The 16,534-nt window shown below is 29.7% G+C and overlaps 6 protein-coding genes across 7 annotated transcripts; 5 read left to right on the forward strand and 1 right to left on the reverse strand.

Annotated features, from left to right (window-relative positions):
- The first annotated feature begins 700 nt into the window (after window positions 1-700).
- Window positions 701-2,409, forward strand: LOC134837256 (zinc finger protein 761-like). The gene is made up of 2 exons (XM_063852624.1): window positions 701-853; window positions 907-2,409. Exons 1-2 carry the CDS (start codon window positions 737-739, stop codon window positions 2,407-2,409), a joined length of 1,620 nt encoding a protein of 539 aa, XP_063708694.1. The 5' UTR covers window positions 701-736.
- A 1,293-nt stretch (window positions 2,410-3,702) lies between these two features.
- On the forward strand, window positions 3,703-5,049 carry LOC134837258 (zinc finger protein OZF-like). Its single transcript, XM_063852625.1, has one exon. The coding sequence runs from the start codon at window positions 3,703-3,705 to the stop codon at window positions 5,047-5,049; it is 1,347 nt and encodes a 448-aa protein (XP_063708695.1).
- Window positions 5,050-5,078: 29 nt separating this feature from the next.
- On the forward strand, window positions 5,079-5,766 carry LOC134828887 (uncharacterized). The gene is made up of 2 exons (XM_063841881.1): window positions 5,079-5,295; window positions 5,352-5,766. The coding sequence occupies exons 1-2, from the start codon at window positions 5,167-5,169 to the stop codon at window positions 5,694-5,696; spliced, it is 474 nt and encodes a 157-aa protein (XP_063697951.1). The 5' UTR covers window positions 5,079-5,166; the 3' UTR covers window positions 5,697-5,766.
- A 196-nt stretch (window positions 5,767-5,962) lies between these two features.
- On the forward strand, window positions 5,963-9,701 carry LOC134837259 (zinc finger protein 845-like). Its single transcript, XM_063852626.1, has 3 exons — window positions 5,963-6,867; window positions 7,828-8,028; window positions 8,088-9,701. Exons 1-3 carry the CDS (start codon window positions 6,073-6,075, stop codon window positions 9,501-9,503), a joined length of 2,412 nt encoding a protein of 803 aa, XP_063708696.1. The 5' UTR covers window positions 5,963-6,072; the 3' UTR covers window positions 9,504-9,701.
- On the reverse strand, window positions 9,511-10,695 carry LOC134828876 (decapping nuclease DXO homolog). The gene has a single exon (XM_063841870.1). It carries the CDS (start codon window positions 10,649-10,651, stop codon window positions 9,512-9,514), a length of 1,140 nt encoding a protein of 379 aa, XP_063697940.1. The 5' UTR covers window positions 10,652-10,695; the 3' UTR covers window position 9,511.
- A 1,092-nt stretch (window positions 10,696-11,787) lies between these two features.
- Window positions 11,788-15,394, forward strand: LOC134836843 (SHC-transforming protein 1). Of its 2 annotated transcripts, none has more exons than XM_063852087.1 (6): window positions 11,788-11,958; window positions 12,512-12,686; window positions 12,752-12,822; window positions 13,572-14,064; window positions 14,118-14,271; window positions 14,613-15,394. In XM_063852087.1, the coding sequence occupies exons 2-6, from the start codon at window positions 12,579-12,581 to the stop codon at window positions 14,951-14,953; spliced, it is 1,167 nt and encodes a 388-aa protein (XP_063708157.1). In that variant the 5' UTR covers window positions 11,788-11,958; window positions 12,512-12,578; the 3' UTR covers window positions 14,954-15,394. The 2 variants fall into 2 exon arrangements, with proteins under 2 accessions (XP_063708157.1, XP_063708158.1); XM_063852088.1 differs by lacking the exon at window positions 11,788-11,958 and adding an exon at window positions 12,096-12,291.
- The last annotated feature ends 1,140 nt before the right edge of the window (window positions 15,395-16,534 follow it).

The raw sequence follows: 16,534 nt of genomic DNA on the forward strand, positions 1-16,534 counted from the left end.
ACAAAATTGGCTTTGACACAGTTTTTTTTGCTCTTGATTTAGTTTTCAAAACAAAACTATGTCAAAGAAAAAAATTTTTTCAGTTTCAATTTTTTTGCAGTTTTGAGTTATAAAATGATTAAAAATGATAAATTAGAGCCCTCTGACAAATTTTGAACCATTTGGAGAAGATTTGACAAAATTGGCTTTGACACAGTTTTTGACACAGTTTTTTTTGCTCTTGATTTAGTTTTTAAAACAAAACTTTGTCAAAGAAAAAATTTTTTTTCAGTTTCAATTTTTTTGCAGTTTTGAGTTATAAAATGATTAAAAATGATAAATTAGAGCCATCTGACAAATTTTAATCCATTTGGAGCAAGATTTGACAAAATTGGCTTTGACACAGTTTTTGATTTAGTTTTGCTCTTGATTTAGTTTTCAAAACAAAACTATGTCAAAGGAAATTTTTTTTTTCAATTTCATTTTTTTTTATCTTATTTTGAAGAACTAAATTTTGATAGAATTAAATTAAATTAAATTATTTACAATACATCGTGAAAAATTCTGAATTTGTATTAAAAGCCGCCAATTTCTGACAATTTTTTGATAAAATTTTGACGTTTACCAAATTTCCCGTTAAAACGGTAAAAAATGAGCGGTTTGAGTTACTCTCCAATCAGCTGACTGAGTAACTGTTTGTTGATAAGCCACAAAATTTTATATTTTAATGAATTAAAAAGAAAATCTCTTATTAAAAATGACTCACGACACAAAAAATTGTCGTTTATGTCTCTGTAAATGCGAAAATCCCCGAGATTTGCTGGTAGAAACGACTTTTGCCTCAAAAGTCATGGAAATTCTCCCCAAAGTTCAAGTAAGTTTTGCATTTTTTTATGTAAACAATTAATTTTTCACAATTTTTTATAGATTTCTCCGGAAAATGGCTTCTCAAACATGATTTGTGACTTTTGCTACAACACAGTTGAACAGTTTTACGGATTTTATGAGCTCGTAAATACAAACCAAGAAGCTTTGATGAGCGTTGAAATCCACGAAATGAAGGAAGAGATTTTTGCTGTTCCAATTGAGGCTCCTGTAGATGTAAAAATCCACGAAGATCTCGATGAACGAGGATGGTTTGATAAAGTTGAAGCTCCTTTGATTGAACCGCCGTTGGAAGAAATTCGTAAAATTGCTGAAAAATCAAAGAAAAAAGTTGCAAAAGATAAAAAACCTAAAGTTGTCGTCGAAGCGCTTGAAAATTTGGATTATTTCGAGTTAATTAAACTTCCGCCGTCTTATACTTGCAGCTTTGTATGTCCTTTGTGTCCCAAGAGATCAACTGAGAGATTCGGTACAAAGCAAGAACTTCAATCGCACATCATGGAAAAGCACAAGAATCGTTCAAGCGAAGCAAAATTAGAGGATTTGCACGTTCAATGCGACATTTGCAACAAGCCCGTGAAAAAATTCCATCAAAATCCGGATCACAAATATTTCCATTACGGCATAAAACCTTACAAATGTGATCTTTGTGACTTTGAATCTCACACAAGAAGCACTTTGAGGGGTCATATGCGACAATTACATTCCACATTAGCCAAACATATCGTTTGTTTTTATTGCCGGATCGAGTTTGGATCAACTTTCGCCCGTAATGAGCATGTTTTGAAGGCCCATCCCGACCAATTGATGACTTGTGACTTTTGCGGCGAGAAATTACTCGGTCGATATTGGGCGAAATTGCATTTTACCAAACATATCGATGAAAAATTGACCATCGAGTGTGAAAGATGTCCCGGCGGTGTGAGATTTCACAGCGAAAAGGTCCTGCAACTGCATCGAAAGCAGCATTTACGCGAAGATAAGACACGAAAACGGTTCGCTTGTAATTTGTGTGAACGAAAATTCAACAGTGAAGCCGCCTTTGAGCGTCATTTGCGGTATCATGCCAAGGGACACATGGTTGCGTGTCATATTTGCGGTAAAACGGTGCAAACCAACTCTTATTTGCAGATGAAATCTCACGCGAGGACACATAAAAAAGTTGAAGTTCAGGAATTCAAGTGCGAAAAATGCGATGAGGTGTTCCAAAGTCGCTACAAACTCACAAGACACGGAAATGTCGTTCATAATCTCAATCAGGTCACTTGTCATTTGTGTGGAAAGGTATTTGCGGAGCAAGATTTGAAACGACATTTGGTTTATTGCAATGCGGGCGAGCTGAAATGTCGTCATTGCCCGATGACATTCACGAAAGAGTCCGCGAGACAATTGCACAACAATAAATTCCATACGGGATTCAAATGTCGACGGTGCAACATCGTTTTTGAGAATCGAACGCAAATGGATGCGCATCAGAGGTACGACGAGTATCACGTAAGCACTAAAAGTAAGAAAAATATCGTCAAAAAAGAAAAACGGAAATAAAATATTAACATTTAAAAATAAAATTATACCTTTTGTTTAGTTTTTATGGCAATTTTACTTGAATTTGAAGGTAAAAGAGCATTAAAAATACAAAAAAAAAAATTATATTAAAAATATTTAAATTTTTATAGAAAATTGCATGAAAAAATAAAAAAAAAATATTTTCAGAGCTAAAAGAATTTTAAAAATTGTGAAAAATAAAAAAAAAATTTCATCGAAAATTGCCTAAAAAAAATTTAATTTTTTATAAAAAAAAACTTCGAAGTTAAAAATAAAAAAAAAATTAAAAATTTTAAAAAATACAATTTTCATAATAGAAAAAAATAAAAAAAAATATTGATGATTTTTTTTTTTAAATTATTTTTGAAGTTAAATACTGAAAAAAAAATATCAAAGTTCATTTTTGTAGTAATTTTCCTTGCATTTCTTGCATTTGCAGCTTAAAAAGCACCAAGAGATCAAAAAAAAATATATAAAAAAATTAAAAAAAAAAATAATAAAAATGTATAAAATAATTTTCATAGAAATGCAATTTTTATAGTAAAAAAATAATTTTTATAAAAAAATAATAATTTTTAATTAATTAATTAATTTTTTAAAAAATAGTTTTTTATAAAAAAATTATATTTGAATTTTTTTTTATAAAAAAATTATTTTTGAAGTTAAAAATTGTAAAAAAAGAAATTTTAGTTGAGTTTCAAGTTCAAAAAAAATATTAGAAAAAGTTAAATTTTCATAGAAAAATTCATAAAAAAAAATTTATAAAAAATATTGATTTTTTTTATAAAAATTGCACCCCTTTTCATAAAAAAAACTCGAAGACTTCCATCTCCGCCCCTGCCTGAATGAGTTACTACTTAGTTTTTGTTTACCTCAAAAAATGATAAAAACCGCTTGTTTCTGTTAAAATTTTGTTAAAAATTAATTTAAAATGGAACTTTTTGGTCGAAAAAATAACTTAACTTGTCGATTTTGTCTTTGTAAATGTGAAAACGCCCGAAATTTATTAGAAGAAATTGAATTTTTAACAAAAATCAAACAAATTTTCCCAAAAATTGAGGTAAGTAATTTCATTTCCTATAAAAAATTTTTTTTTTTCAATATTTTTTTTTTTAGATTTCATCAAAAAATGGATACTCAACATTTATTTGTGACTTTTGCCATGACACAATACAAAAATTTCTCGAATTTTACGAAAATGTCAACAAAAATCAAGAAGAATTAAAGAAAGTTGTTACAGAAATCCCAAAAGAAATGATTTTTGCTGACCCGATTGTACTTTTAAGGGACATTATGAAGGAAAAAATGATCCAAATTGATGAAGAAAGTGATCATGATTTCGATTTTGATCAAGAAATTCACGAAAACTCACCTGATGAAGATGAAAAATTGCCGGAAACACAAAAACCTGAAGTTTCTTATACAAAAGAACAACTTGAAACGATGGATTTTCATCAATTGAACAAACTTCCCGCGAATTTCGGGATTATTTTTTGTTGTCCTTTGTGCTCCGAACGTTTCAAATATGACAAAGCACTTAAAACTCACATTTTACAAAAACATTTCAAGCGTTTCAGTCCCGAAAAACGAAAATCCGAAGCAAAATCTTATTTGGAGAACATCTTTCCTCAATGCGATCTTTGCGAAAAATCTCTTTCGTGGTACCTAAAAGCTCAAAATATCCTGGATCACAAATTTCATCATTACGGCATCAAACCCTACAAATGCGAATTATGCGGATTTGCAACGACGTACAAGAAAAAAATCCGAAATCACATGACGAAAGTTCACATTCCGAAATCCCAGCGTTCTGGATGCTTTTATTGCGCCGCGGATTTCGCCTCAGGAGCTTTAAGGAACAATCATGTGAGAAAATTTCATGCGGAAAAGTTACTTACGTGCGAAAAATGCGGCGTAAAGTTGTTGGATCAATCAACGATGGCGAAACACATGCAATTTGAGCATCCAGCGAACTTTCAAGGACTTGTTTGCGAGAAATGCCCGGGCGGAGTGCGCTTCCCAAACGAACATGTGCTCGAATTACATCGAAAGCTGCATGAAATACCAACGACTTGTCGTTTCAAGTGTCATTTATGCGAGCGACGATACCAAAAGGAGGTCAGTTTGAAGCATCATTTGCGACTTCACGCCGAAAATCGCCTAATTGCATGCGAAATTTGCGGAAAAACGATCGCTTTGGAGCCAAAAGGACCGCCGCAGCACATGAGAATCCACAAAACGCCGAAACCCGAAAGCTTTGAGTGCAACGAATGCTCTGAAAAATTCACAACAAAGAATTTTCTGATAGCTCACTTGAAAAAAATGCACTTTCGTCGCGACGAGCCATGTCATAAATGCGGAAAAATGATCCCGAATTACTACATAACACGACATTTGGTGACTTGCAACTCCGGGGAGCTAAAATGCGTTTATTGCCCCATGATTTTCAAGAAAATGAGCGAACGTAGCAAACATACGAAACAATTTCACATCGGTTTCAAGTGCAAAAGATGCAATATTCAGTTCGAAACGAACTCGCAACTGGAATTTCATCAAAGATACAGCGAAAATCACAAAAATATGAGGCTGCCAAAGTATGTGCTCGAGAAAAAAACGAGAAAAAATAAAAATTTGAATTAAAAAACTCACCGTTTCTCATTTCGCTCACAGATGTTTGAGTGCCATGTCACTTGTTTACATCGAAAAAAGTATCAAAAAGCAGTTTTTGGATGAAAAATCACGAAAAATTGAATTAAAATGGACTTTCATGGCGAAATGAATCTCCAAAATTGCCGTCTTTGTCTTTGCAAGTGCGAAACGGCACGAAATTTATTGGAAGATACGGATTTTGCTGACAAAATTATGGAAATTTTCCCAAAAGTTGTGGTTGGTTTGCCGAAATTTCTTGTTAAAAATAATTTTTTAATGAATTTTTTTTTTAGATTTCACCGAAAAATGGACTTTCAACACTAATTTGCGACTACTGCCATAAAACAGTGCAAAATTTTATCGGTTTTTACGAGAATGTGAACGCAAATCAGGATGAACTGATGAAAATGTTGCCCGAAATCCCCAATGAAGAGGTATTTGCGGAGCCAATTGTTAGTTTTGAGTACAAAATGCAGCCGTCTGACTTGAAAATGGATGAAAATGAAGCAGAATTGGCAGTTAATGAGCCAGAAGAGACGGAAAATGTACTTTTAGAGCCTGATTTGAAGCCAAAATTGCAAAATGTGACGAAAACTGACTACACAAAAGACGAACTTGAGTCTCTTAAACTTCTTTGAACTCGTCAAATTGCCACTTAGTTTCGGAAAATTCATTCGTTGCCAGCTCTGTCCCAACTCAGAACGATATAAAAACATCACGCATCTCAAGCCGCATATCATAAAATCCCATTTGGGGCATTTACGGTTCACGGAAAAGCCGAGAGAGGTAAAGCGGTATACGGAAAACTTGGATTCGTACTGTGATGTGTGTGAAAAAGTGTTGCCGGCACCCAAAACGATCGCTTATCAAGACCATAAATTCCTGCATTATGATATTAAGCCGTACAAATGCGAAATTTGTGGTTATGAGACGTCGTCGAAGAATTTAATTCGCATTCATATCATCAAAAAACACTTGGAACCCGTGAAAAAATGGAAGTGCAATACCTGTTCGATGGATTTCGAGTCAAAAGAATCGAAAAATAATCACATAATTGAAAGACATTCCGAAAATTTAATTCCGTGTGAGAAATGTGGCGTAAAATTACTCGACAAAAAAGCGCTAAGGACCCATTTGGAAGTCGAACACACCGAAAATTCGCAAAAACTCGAGTGTTCGCGTTGTGTAGGCGGCATAAAATTCCCCAACGAACGCGTTTTAGCGCTGCATCAGCAACAACACGTCCGCGAAGACAAAGTCAAGAAAACTATTTACTGCAATTTGTGTGAACGAGGCTTCAATTACGAAAATTCCTACAAATCTCATCTAAAATTGCACGCGGAAAATCGTTTAAAAGCTTGTGACATTTGCGGAAAGACAATTTTCTTCGAATACGGAAGAAGAATCTCGAAACACATGATGAACCACACGAAAAAACAGCCGGAAATCTTCAAATGTGACAAATGCGGCGAGGAATTCACGAGAAAAGGCGCGTTATCGAAGCATTTGAGGAAAATTCATGATCGCAGGGAGAAAAGTTGCTACAAATGCGGCAAATTGATCGAGCAGTATTTGATGAAGAGACATTTGAATTTTTGTAATTACGGGGATTTGAAGTGTTTTCATTGTCCGATGGTGTTTAGCAAGCCGAGTGAACGGGATAAACACACGAAACAGACGCATATTGGGTATAATTGTCGAAGATGCAATATAAAGTTTGAAAATTCGTCGCAACTGGAGTTTCATAGGAGATACAACGAAAATCACAAGAATTATAAGAATTTGTTGAACAAACGACGGAGTGATCAATAAAAAAGTGCAAATTTCATATCGAATTTTTTTTATTGAGTGACTTTTTATTCAAAAAAAATTTGCCGGTATTTTTTTTATACAAAAGGCATTCCAAAAATTTATTTAAATTTTTTTGTTTCTTGCCCATAATTCAAAAGTCGATAATTTAATGAAGCAAAATTAAAAAAAAAATTGAAAATTTTATTAAAAATTATTATTTTTTAAATTTAAAATTTAATTTAATTTAATTTAAAAATTGAAACAAAAAATTTTTTAAATTAAAAAAATTAAAAAATTTTTAAAAAAAATTAAAAAAAATTTAAAAAATTTAAAAATTAAAAAAATTAAAAATTTATTTTGGATAATTTTTGCAAATAAACTAATCATTCGTATTATTTTAAAAATTTTTTTACGAAAAAAATAATTTTGAAATTTAGTATGAAAAGTATTTTTTCAATTTATGGAAAAGTATGAAAAAATTTTTTGAAAGCAAATTTTCTTAATATTTATTATTTTTTTTTTTAATTAAAAACTTAAATTTTTTAAAATTTTTCAATCAAAAAATGTTTAAAAATTTCTTCATTTTATATTAAATTTTTATTTTTCTCCTAATTTTTTTTCAAAAAATCGTAAAGGGGATATTAAAAAATTAAAATATTAAACTAATTCGCCTCATTTAAAAAAAGTGCAAATTTCATATCCATTTTTTTCTCTGAGTGACCTTTTGTTAAAAAAAAAAATTCACCGGCAAATTTTTTTTTTTTTACAAAAAATTAAGAAAAAATATTAAAAATATAATAGTTGTTTTAAAAAATTGAAGAAAAGAACAAAAATTAGTAGAAATTTAAAAAAAAAAAATAAGAAAAACTGTCAAAAAATTTAAAATTCTTATCTATCAAATTTTGTGTACAAGTGCAAAATTAACACTCAAATGACACACTCAAATCAACTTCAATACTTGTTCATCACTCACATGAGTCAGTTGTTTATTTACAATCGTCCAAGGGAGTGTTCCTTTGTTTAAAATTGTTATCCTTCAAAAAAAACTTATCACCAAAGAAAATGGATTTAGACGACAAAATTTGTCGTTTTTGTCTATCCAAAACTGAAAATCCAAAGAATTTGCTGCTGGAAACCGCTTTCACGAACAAAGCCTTGCAAATATTCACAAAGATTGAGGTAAAGGTCAAAGGTACACAAAACAAAACAGACTTTTAATCGCAATAATTTGTTTACAGATTTCGCTAGAAAATTGTTTATCAACTTACGTCTGTAGGAATTGTCACGATTTAATACTAAACTTCTACGAATATTACGAAGCCGTGAATGCCAATCAAGAAATATTGAAAAATTTGAGTCAACAAGAAGCGCCAAGTGCCGGAATATTCGATGATTCATTGCTTGAGACATTTTTCGAGGGAATTATCGACTTGCCAGAAGAAAATGTCGACTCGACGTGGATTTTTAATGACATTCCTGAGAAAAAGACTGAAGAAAACCAACTTGCAAGACTGAATTTTTACGAATTAAATGAGTTACCGTTAAATTATACCATGAGCTATCGTTGCCAAATTTGTCCCGCGAAGGAAAATTCAAAATTTTCATCGAAATCGAAGTTAAAATCGCATTTTGTGTCGGTTCATAGCATGGAAAAAACCAAAGCTGAGTCTGATGTCGACCATTTACATCCGCAATGCGACATTTGCGATAAGCTAATTAAAGTTCGTCATGACCACAAGTTCATTCACTACAACATTCGACCGTACAAGTGCGATTTGTGCGGTTTTGCGACTCATACGAAGGAAATTTTGAAGCGACATTTGCAGAAACATGTCTCTTCCAGCAGTTCTGAGCGATGTTTTCATTGCAAAATGGATTTTTCATCAATTTCCGACCGTAACGAGCATATTAAAACTGTTCATCCAAGTGCCTTAAGTATTTGTGATCAATGCGGCGAGATCTTGTACGACAAAAAATCCGCAGAAACTCATAAACGTCATCATCAAAACACTTCTAAGCAGTTTTTGTGCAAGCGTTGCCCCGATGGCGTTCGATTTCCCTCCGAAAAAGTCCTTTTGCTTCACCAAAAGCAACATTCGGCGCAAGACAAGTCCCGAAAACGCCTCTCCTGTCACCTGTGTGAACGAAAATTCAACGATAACGCCGTTTTTGACACCCATTTACGTTACCACGCCGCCGGAAGGATCGTGCCATGCGAAATTTGCGGCAAATCTATCGCGGATCACGAGAACGGATCAACATCGCGACACATGAAAACCCACACAGACAAGGTACAGTCCGTGAAATGCGAATTTTGCGACGAAAAATTCCCAAATCGGCAGTTTTTGTTTCATCATCGACGGAAAGTGCATGATCCGAGGGAGCAGAAATGCTTTCATTGTGGGAAAATCGTCCCCCAGCACTTTATGAAACAACATTTATTTTATTGTAAAGGAGAGGAGCCCATAAAATGCCTTCATTGCCCGATGACTTTTGAAAAAGAGTCGGAACGGGGACTTCATACGTCGAAATTTCATCTCGGATTTAATTGTCGGCGATGTAATATGCAGTTTGAAGGGAAATCTGAGCTCAAAGAAACATCAGTTGAAGGACCCGTTTCACTTGGCAACCATGAAAAAACGGAAGAAATATAAAGTTTAAGTTAATTTTTATTCGGAAAAGTGTTTTGAACGAACCTTAAGTACGATTGAGGTAGAAACGAATGTCGGTTTGGTCCGTGAAAGGCTTCAAATCTCACTTCTTCCATGCTTTTTGGGTCATATTCGAACAGAAAAACGTCATTTTCGGAGTCAACATCTTTCATCACGTCTTTAACAAGTCCTAAAAAGTCGCTTAAGAACTGCATACAAATCGATGGAGTCCAATATTCTCTAAATTGTTTGGCATAAGATGGCATTTCCGACACTTTTTGTTCTTCTACTCGATAAACAATGCCTTTGTCATCTCTCAATCCGACCAAAACTCGTTCAATTCCAACTAAAAAGCTCTGACACCACCATTTAATTTGTTTAAATTTCACAAAATTCTGTTTCTGGTAGTATTTTTGCTCTTCTCGTTTGACTTTTAGCTCAACTTGCTTCACATTTTGCAAATCTTTTAAATTTTTAACTTCATTTTTCGTGTCAACGCCATCCATTTCGGCGCCATAAAGCATTTTATGTCCATTTAAGGTCGCTTGATACATCAAACAAAATTCTTCCGCTTCTTTTACGGGAAGTTCAGGTCGAGGACGAGCATTTGGAGCCTCTGCCATTAGATATTGCTCGAATTTAAAGCCGTAAGAGCAGAAAAGTCTGTCTTTATCTGTCTTTTGGGCCTCATTTTGACGCTTTTCTTCAGTCTCAAGAGCACACAAGTAAATATTTCCCTTGTAACGTTGCGCTGAAATGATCCAATGTTCTCGATTGTCGAACGGAGTGCACATTAAAAGTCGCAAAAGTCCTCGGAAACACACAAATTCTGATGAAATGAATTTTTCTCCCTTTTCGTCTTTGAGATTTTCGTAATTTTTTGTTATAAACTCCAACAAATGGTCGATTTTTTCGTTTTTAGCACTTTCTGGCTTTGGAACGTAATTTTTGTATTCACGATTCAAGTCGAAATTTACTGTTTCTTGGTTTGAAAAGACATCCCGGCAAAGGTATTTTAAGTTTTCCAAGGTTTCGTGATAAGTTCGGTTCTCATCTAAACTAAAATAGCCGACAATTTGTGGTTTTGTGAATTTAGGAAATGGTGTTGATGGATTGTAGTTACGGAAATCAGGATATAATTGAGAAGTCATCTCGAGAAATTTTTCATGTCGCTTATTTGGATTATTTACAAACAAATTTTTAGGCCGGTATAACAATTGAAGTTCGTTTAGATTTCATTTAAAAAAAATAAATTAATTTATTTTATTGAAAAATTTATTGAAATATTAAATTATTATTAAAAAATAAAAAAACAAAAATGAAAATTATAATTATTATTTTAATAAATTAATTTTTAATTAAAAATAAATTAAAAAAATTTTTTTTTTTAAAAATTAAAATATTAATTAAAATAAAATTTATGAAATTAATATTTAAAAAATTTATTTAAAATTTTAAATATTGAATCATTTTTAAATTAAATTAAATTTATTTAATTAAAAATTTAATCAAAAAAATATTAAATTTATAAAATTTAAATAAAAAAATTAAATATTATTTTTTTATTTTTAAATTAAAATTTAATTTTTAATAAATTAATTTAATTTAATAATTAATTTTTTTTATTTATAATAAATTTTAATTAATATAAATATTTTATTCAAAATATTATAAAATTAGAGAAAAATAATTATTATTTTTTTTATTTTAAAATTATTTAAAAAAAAAATAAATTAATAAATAAAATTAAAAAAAAATTAAATTTAAAAAAATAATTTAAAAATTTTAAATAAAAAAATTGACTAAAATTATGAATATAAATCCCTTAAATTTCTTAAAAATAAAAAAAAAATTCAAACATTTCATAAAATTGTAACAACCTTAAAAATTTCATATCCCAATGCATTTTTACTGTGGTCTTGTCAAACATTTTGCATTCCAATACAGACAAAAATAATTTTTAAGTCCGTCTGAATTAATTTTTTAATAATAAAAAAAATCATCAATTTTAATTAAAATTCTACAATTCTCAACTAAATTCATAAAAATCAAAATAAATTTTAAAAATTTCCAAATATCAAAACATTCCATCAACCAAAAAGCGCTCTAATTATCTCACACACTTGCCAAGTCAATCAGTTTTTTTCAATTTTGTAATCAATTTTCCTCCTACAAAACATTCAAAAAGCAAAATTGCGAGAAATCGTGCATTTTTATACAAAAAACTCTTCAAATCTCATAGACTTTGCAACAAACAATCGATATTTGTAAATAATTTGTTAAAAAAAGTTCCATAAAATCACAAAAAACTCAAAGTTCAAATCTACTAAAAATCCTATCAAATTTCTAATAATAAAAAATCAGGGTAAAAATCAACAAAAATTGCTTTAAAATCAGCTTCGGAAGCTTTTAGGATCGAATGGAGTGCAATTAAAAGAATTTTTGGATAAACTAAGAGGTAATTTTTAAAGAAATTATTAAAAAAGGAAGGAAACGTAAATAAATAGGGGCAAAAAATTTTATGTTGTGTACCTTTGTAAGTACAGACAACTCAGGAATTTAAAGCCTTTAACATATGTGAACGATGTACATGAATCATCAAAGTATTCTCCGTTTCCTGAGTGCACACAGACTCGATGAATAATTAAAAAACATAAAAAGAAGAGCAGATTAGTGTGAATTGCTTTTCAGTGTGACGACGATGAATTAAAAAGATGAATTAAAAGTAGAAGAGTTGTGTCATGTTCCGTAGACGTCGTTGAAACTGAAAAAAAAATCATATAATAAACACGTAAGAGAGCACTTCCTCTATGAATTATTCAATTGCGTGTTACATTTGTTCGAAAAGCAAAATTCGTCGCTATCAAATTTGGTTAATTTGATGCGTAGAGCAGTTCGGTGCCGCGCCTTTTGTCCGTACATCACATTTTATTTACGTTCTTGACACACATTTGTGCCGGAGGGGGTGATGTGTTATCGCATTTCATACAACAATGTAATTTTTTTTGCAGATTTCCTTTTTCGCATGAGTCACATGAGTCATTAATCGAGTAGGCGGAAGGATACATTGTCGTAAAAATGCCACGAACAGACACTTTAGACAAGGGCTTGACGGGTTTGTCGAAAAATCGGAGTCCTTATCCGAATCACATGGTATTGAATGATGGAGTCACGTTCGATGTGCGAGTAAGTATGCGATGAATTACATCCTGTTTACAAGTTTTAATCGATTTTTCTTCCGTTTCGAGCAGTATATTGGATGTGTGACGGTCAAAAAGTCCATGAAACAGTTGGATTTCACGACGAGATCTAATGTAGCGAAGTAAGTTATTGATTTTTTTTTAATCTTATCGCGAAATTAAGCCGCTTATGCCTTGAAAAATTGTTAATTATCGATTTTTATAAAATATTTGTTTTTTAAAAAAAATATTTTTCGAAGAAAATTTCTTTTAAACTTTCATGTTATGAATATTTTTTTTAAATTTTCAAATGCATTCTAAATTAAATTAATTTTATTTTTAATTAAAAAAAAAATTTTTTTTTCATATAATTGTGCAATTTAGCATTGAAATGTATTAAAAAAGTGACAAAAAATTTTTTTGTGGGAAATTTTTAATTTTTTGTATTTTTTTTTACAATTTCTAAGTATTTTAATTTATTTTATTTATGATTAAATCAAAATTAATTAAAAAATAATTTTTAGAATTTTTAAATGATTTATTCGAAAATTATTTTTGATTTATTTATTTATGTTTTATTTAAAAATAATTTTTTTTAAAATTTTAGAGCAACAAACATTTAAAATTCTTTAAAAACATTTAAAAATTTTTAAAATTATTTTTTTTTATTTTCCAATGTTTTAAAAATTCGAAGATTTTTTTTGAATAATTTTACATGAGCGAAAAAAATTCATAAATTGATTAAAAATATGAATATTTAAAAAAATGAATTTGAAAAATTATTTAAAATTGCTAAAATACCATAAAATCGATCATTTTGGTCAAAATATTTATTTTACTATAAAATTTTATTGAAACATCTTTAATTTTTTGTCGATTTTAATTATTTTAGGGAATGCATAAATCGCGTGTGTGAAGCTGCATCATTAAAATCATCGAAAAAAGGACGCAAAGTTGACCCAAAAATATCGCAATGCATCGAGGATTTGCCAAATATGAAGAATGCCGGCACAAATATCTCACTTACCGTCTCCAGTAGCTTCCTAACTCTTGTAAATGCCGACAAAAGAGAATTAATCGCAAAGCACGACATGCCAAAAATATCTTTTGCAAGTGGCGGCGATTCGGAAACTTTGGATTTTGTTGCGTACGTTGCGAAAGACGATCGAGATTGGCGCGCTTGCTTCGTGCTGGAATGCGGCGGAGGCCAGGCCCAAGATTTAATCGCGACAATTGGACAAGCATTTGAATTGAGATACAATGAGTTTGTGAGCAAACCGTTGATTAGTTTTCCGGATCAAGAATATTACAATGACATGCCGGGAAAAACGCCGCCCGAAGGGGATGTCTTCGTCGAACAAAATACCAAGCCGTTAACCATTAAAGTAAGAATTTTAAAGGATTTTCGTTGACAAATTTTGATTTTTTGTGTTTTCAGGCTCCTCGTGAACGAATGGGAAGTCACAATTTGATCGATTTGAATAGTCCAACGTTAGAACATGAATACGTCAATGACAGAGGAACGACAAGAGATGTCAATTCAAATAATCAAGCAGCAAGTTTGTTACATGAACGAGATGTTTTTGATTTACGTGAGTTAAATATTTAATTTTTTTTTCAAAAATTTTATTTTTTTTTCTAAATTTTAAATTTTTTTATAAAAATTTTATTTCGTTTTGCTTAAAAATTATTTTTTTTCTCAAAACTTTGGTTTTTTTATTTAAAAAAATATATTTTTTATCCCAAAAAAAAAATATTTTTTTATTAAAATTTTTTTTTTCAAATATTTTAATTTTTTTTTAAGAATTTAATTTTCTTTTTTTCAAAAAAAAAATTTTTTTATACCAAAAAATTTGTTTTTCTTCAAGGATATTTTTTTTTAACTCTAAAAAATTAAATTAATTTTTTTAAATTATTTTTCTGTAATTTTCAGAACCAACTCCATTATCCGCTGAAATCCACAAGACACAATTAATAGCCGAGCCATGGTACCACGGTTCAATTAGTCGCATCGAATCGGAAATTTTACTGAAGAACGACGGCGATTTCCTAGTCAGAGACTCCCATGGCTCCGTTGGGCAATACGTGCTTTCAGGCATGCAACAAACGACACCCAAACATTTGCTACTCATAGACCCTGAGGGCATTGTTCGCACGAAAGATCGTATTTTCGAAAGTATTAGCGACCTCATCACGTATCACTACCGCAACTCCTTACCAATTATTTCGGCCGAAAGTGCGCTCCTACTTAAGACGCCCATTCCGAAAAAGTGAAATTTACTCGATCCTAATTCTTTGGAAGCGATTAAAGCAGTCATCGACCTGAAAACGTGTTTTTCTATGGAAGTTTAAAACAAAAAAGTTACACACAAAAAAAAAATGAATTTTGAGATTTTTTGTATTTTTAAATGATATATATGAACAAACAAAAAAATGCACAAAAAATATATTTTTTATTATCAGACTGAAACTTAATACAAACTTAACACAAAATATTGTTTGTAGTGATATAAGTAAGAACAAAAAAAAAGTATGTAGAGAGGATTGCACACATTAAAAATTATTTTAAAAAAATTATTAGAGAGTAGCAAAAAAAAATATTACGAAATAAAAAAAATTACCACACAAATGGCACTTCCTACCTAAAAAAATTATGTAATTCTTCTTCTTATAAATAAGTGCCAATTATTGATTGTTTATCTTATCTACGAACAAAAATCAGTACTATCTCAGATTTTACTTTTTATACATTTGTATTGCCTTTTTTATACTTTTTATGAAATAAATAAAAAAAACACACTTTTTTACTGCGATAGCATTCAATAAATTATATTTGAGAATTTTGTATTATAAATCAAATTTATTGTATTAAATGGTATATGAATTGAATACTTACAATGAAAAAAAAATCTTTTGTACATTCAAGAAATAAAAAAAATTATATATATATTATATTATAAAATATGTTTATGAAAAATAATAAAAAAAATATTTAATTTTTCAAATTTGTTGTTTTTTTATTATTCAGGTATTAAAATATTTAAAATTTTAAAAAATTTTTTGCCTCTTTTAAAAAATTTAATTAATTCTGTAATTGTAGGTATATTTTGATAATTTTTTAAAATATTTTTCAATATTTTTATTTAATATTTTTCAATTAGATAAAATTTTAAAGAGACAAAAAATTTTTTTTTTGTTTTAATTATTTATGTGAAAAAAACAGGTAAGAATTATTTTAAAAATATTCAATATATTTAATATGCATTTTTTTCTTTTAAAAAATTTTAATCAATTTATTCCCTGTCTTGCTAAATATAAAATGAATTATTAATAAAAATTAAATGAAATTAAATTTAAATAAATTTTATTTAAATGAATTAATTTAAATTATTTCATCGAATAATTAAATCTTAAATAAAATATTCAAATAAATATTTATTTAATTGTCAAATAATTTTTAATAAAATTTTGTTCTAATATGTACCTTTAAATTTATAATTAACTTTAATTTAATTTACAGAAAATTCTTTAAATGACACAAAAAGAGTAATTTTGCCCTATATCTATTTTTGGACACATTTTTTCATCTTATCTGTCATTTTGATAACAATGCAACTCAAAAACATTTCCCGGTAGGTGAAATTCTTTGATAAATGAACTTAAAAAAAGAGTCCTTTTTTATGAAAACTGCGTTATCTTTGATATTTTTTTTATTCTGCTTTTGATCCCTTACCTTTATTCATAAGTTCAATTTAATTTCCTCTGCGTCACACTTTTGATATTTTGATAATATTTTTAAAGACATGCCTTCAAGTTATTTACTAAATTGCATTTTTTTTTTTGTGAAAATATAAA

This window comes from Culicoides brevitarsis, chromosome 1 (genome assembly GCF_036172545.1).
Source record: "Culicoides brevitarsis isolate CSIRO-B50_1 chromosome 1, AGI_CSIRO_Cbre_v1, whole genome shotgun sequence".
NCBI lineage: Eukaryota > Metazoa > Arthropoda > Insecta > Diptera > Ceratopogonidae > Culicoides > Culicoides brevitarsis.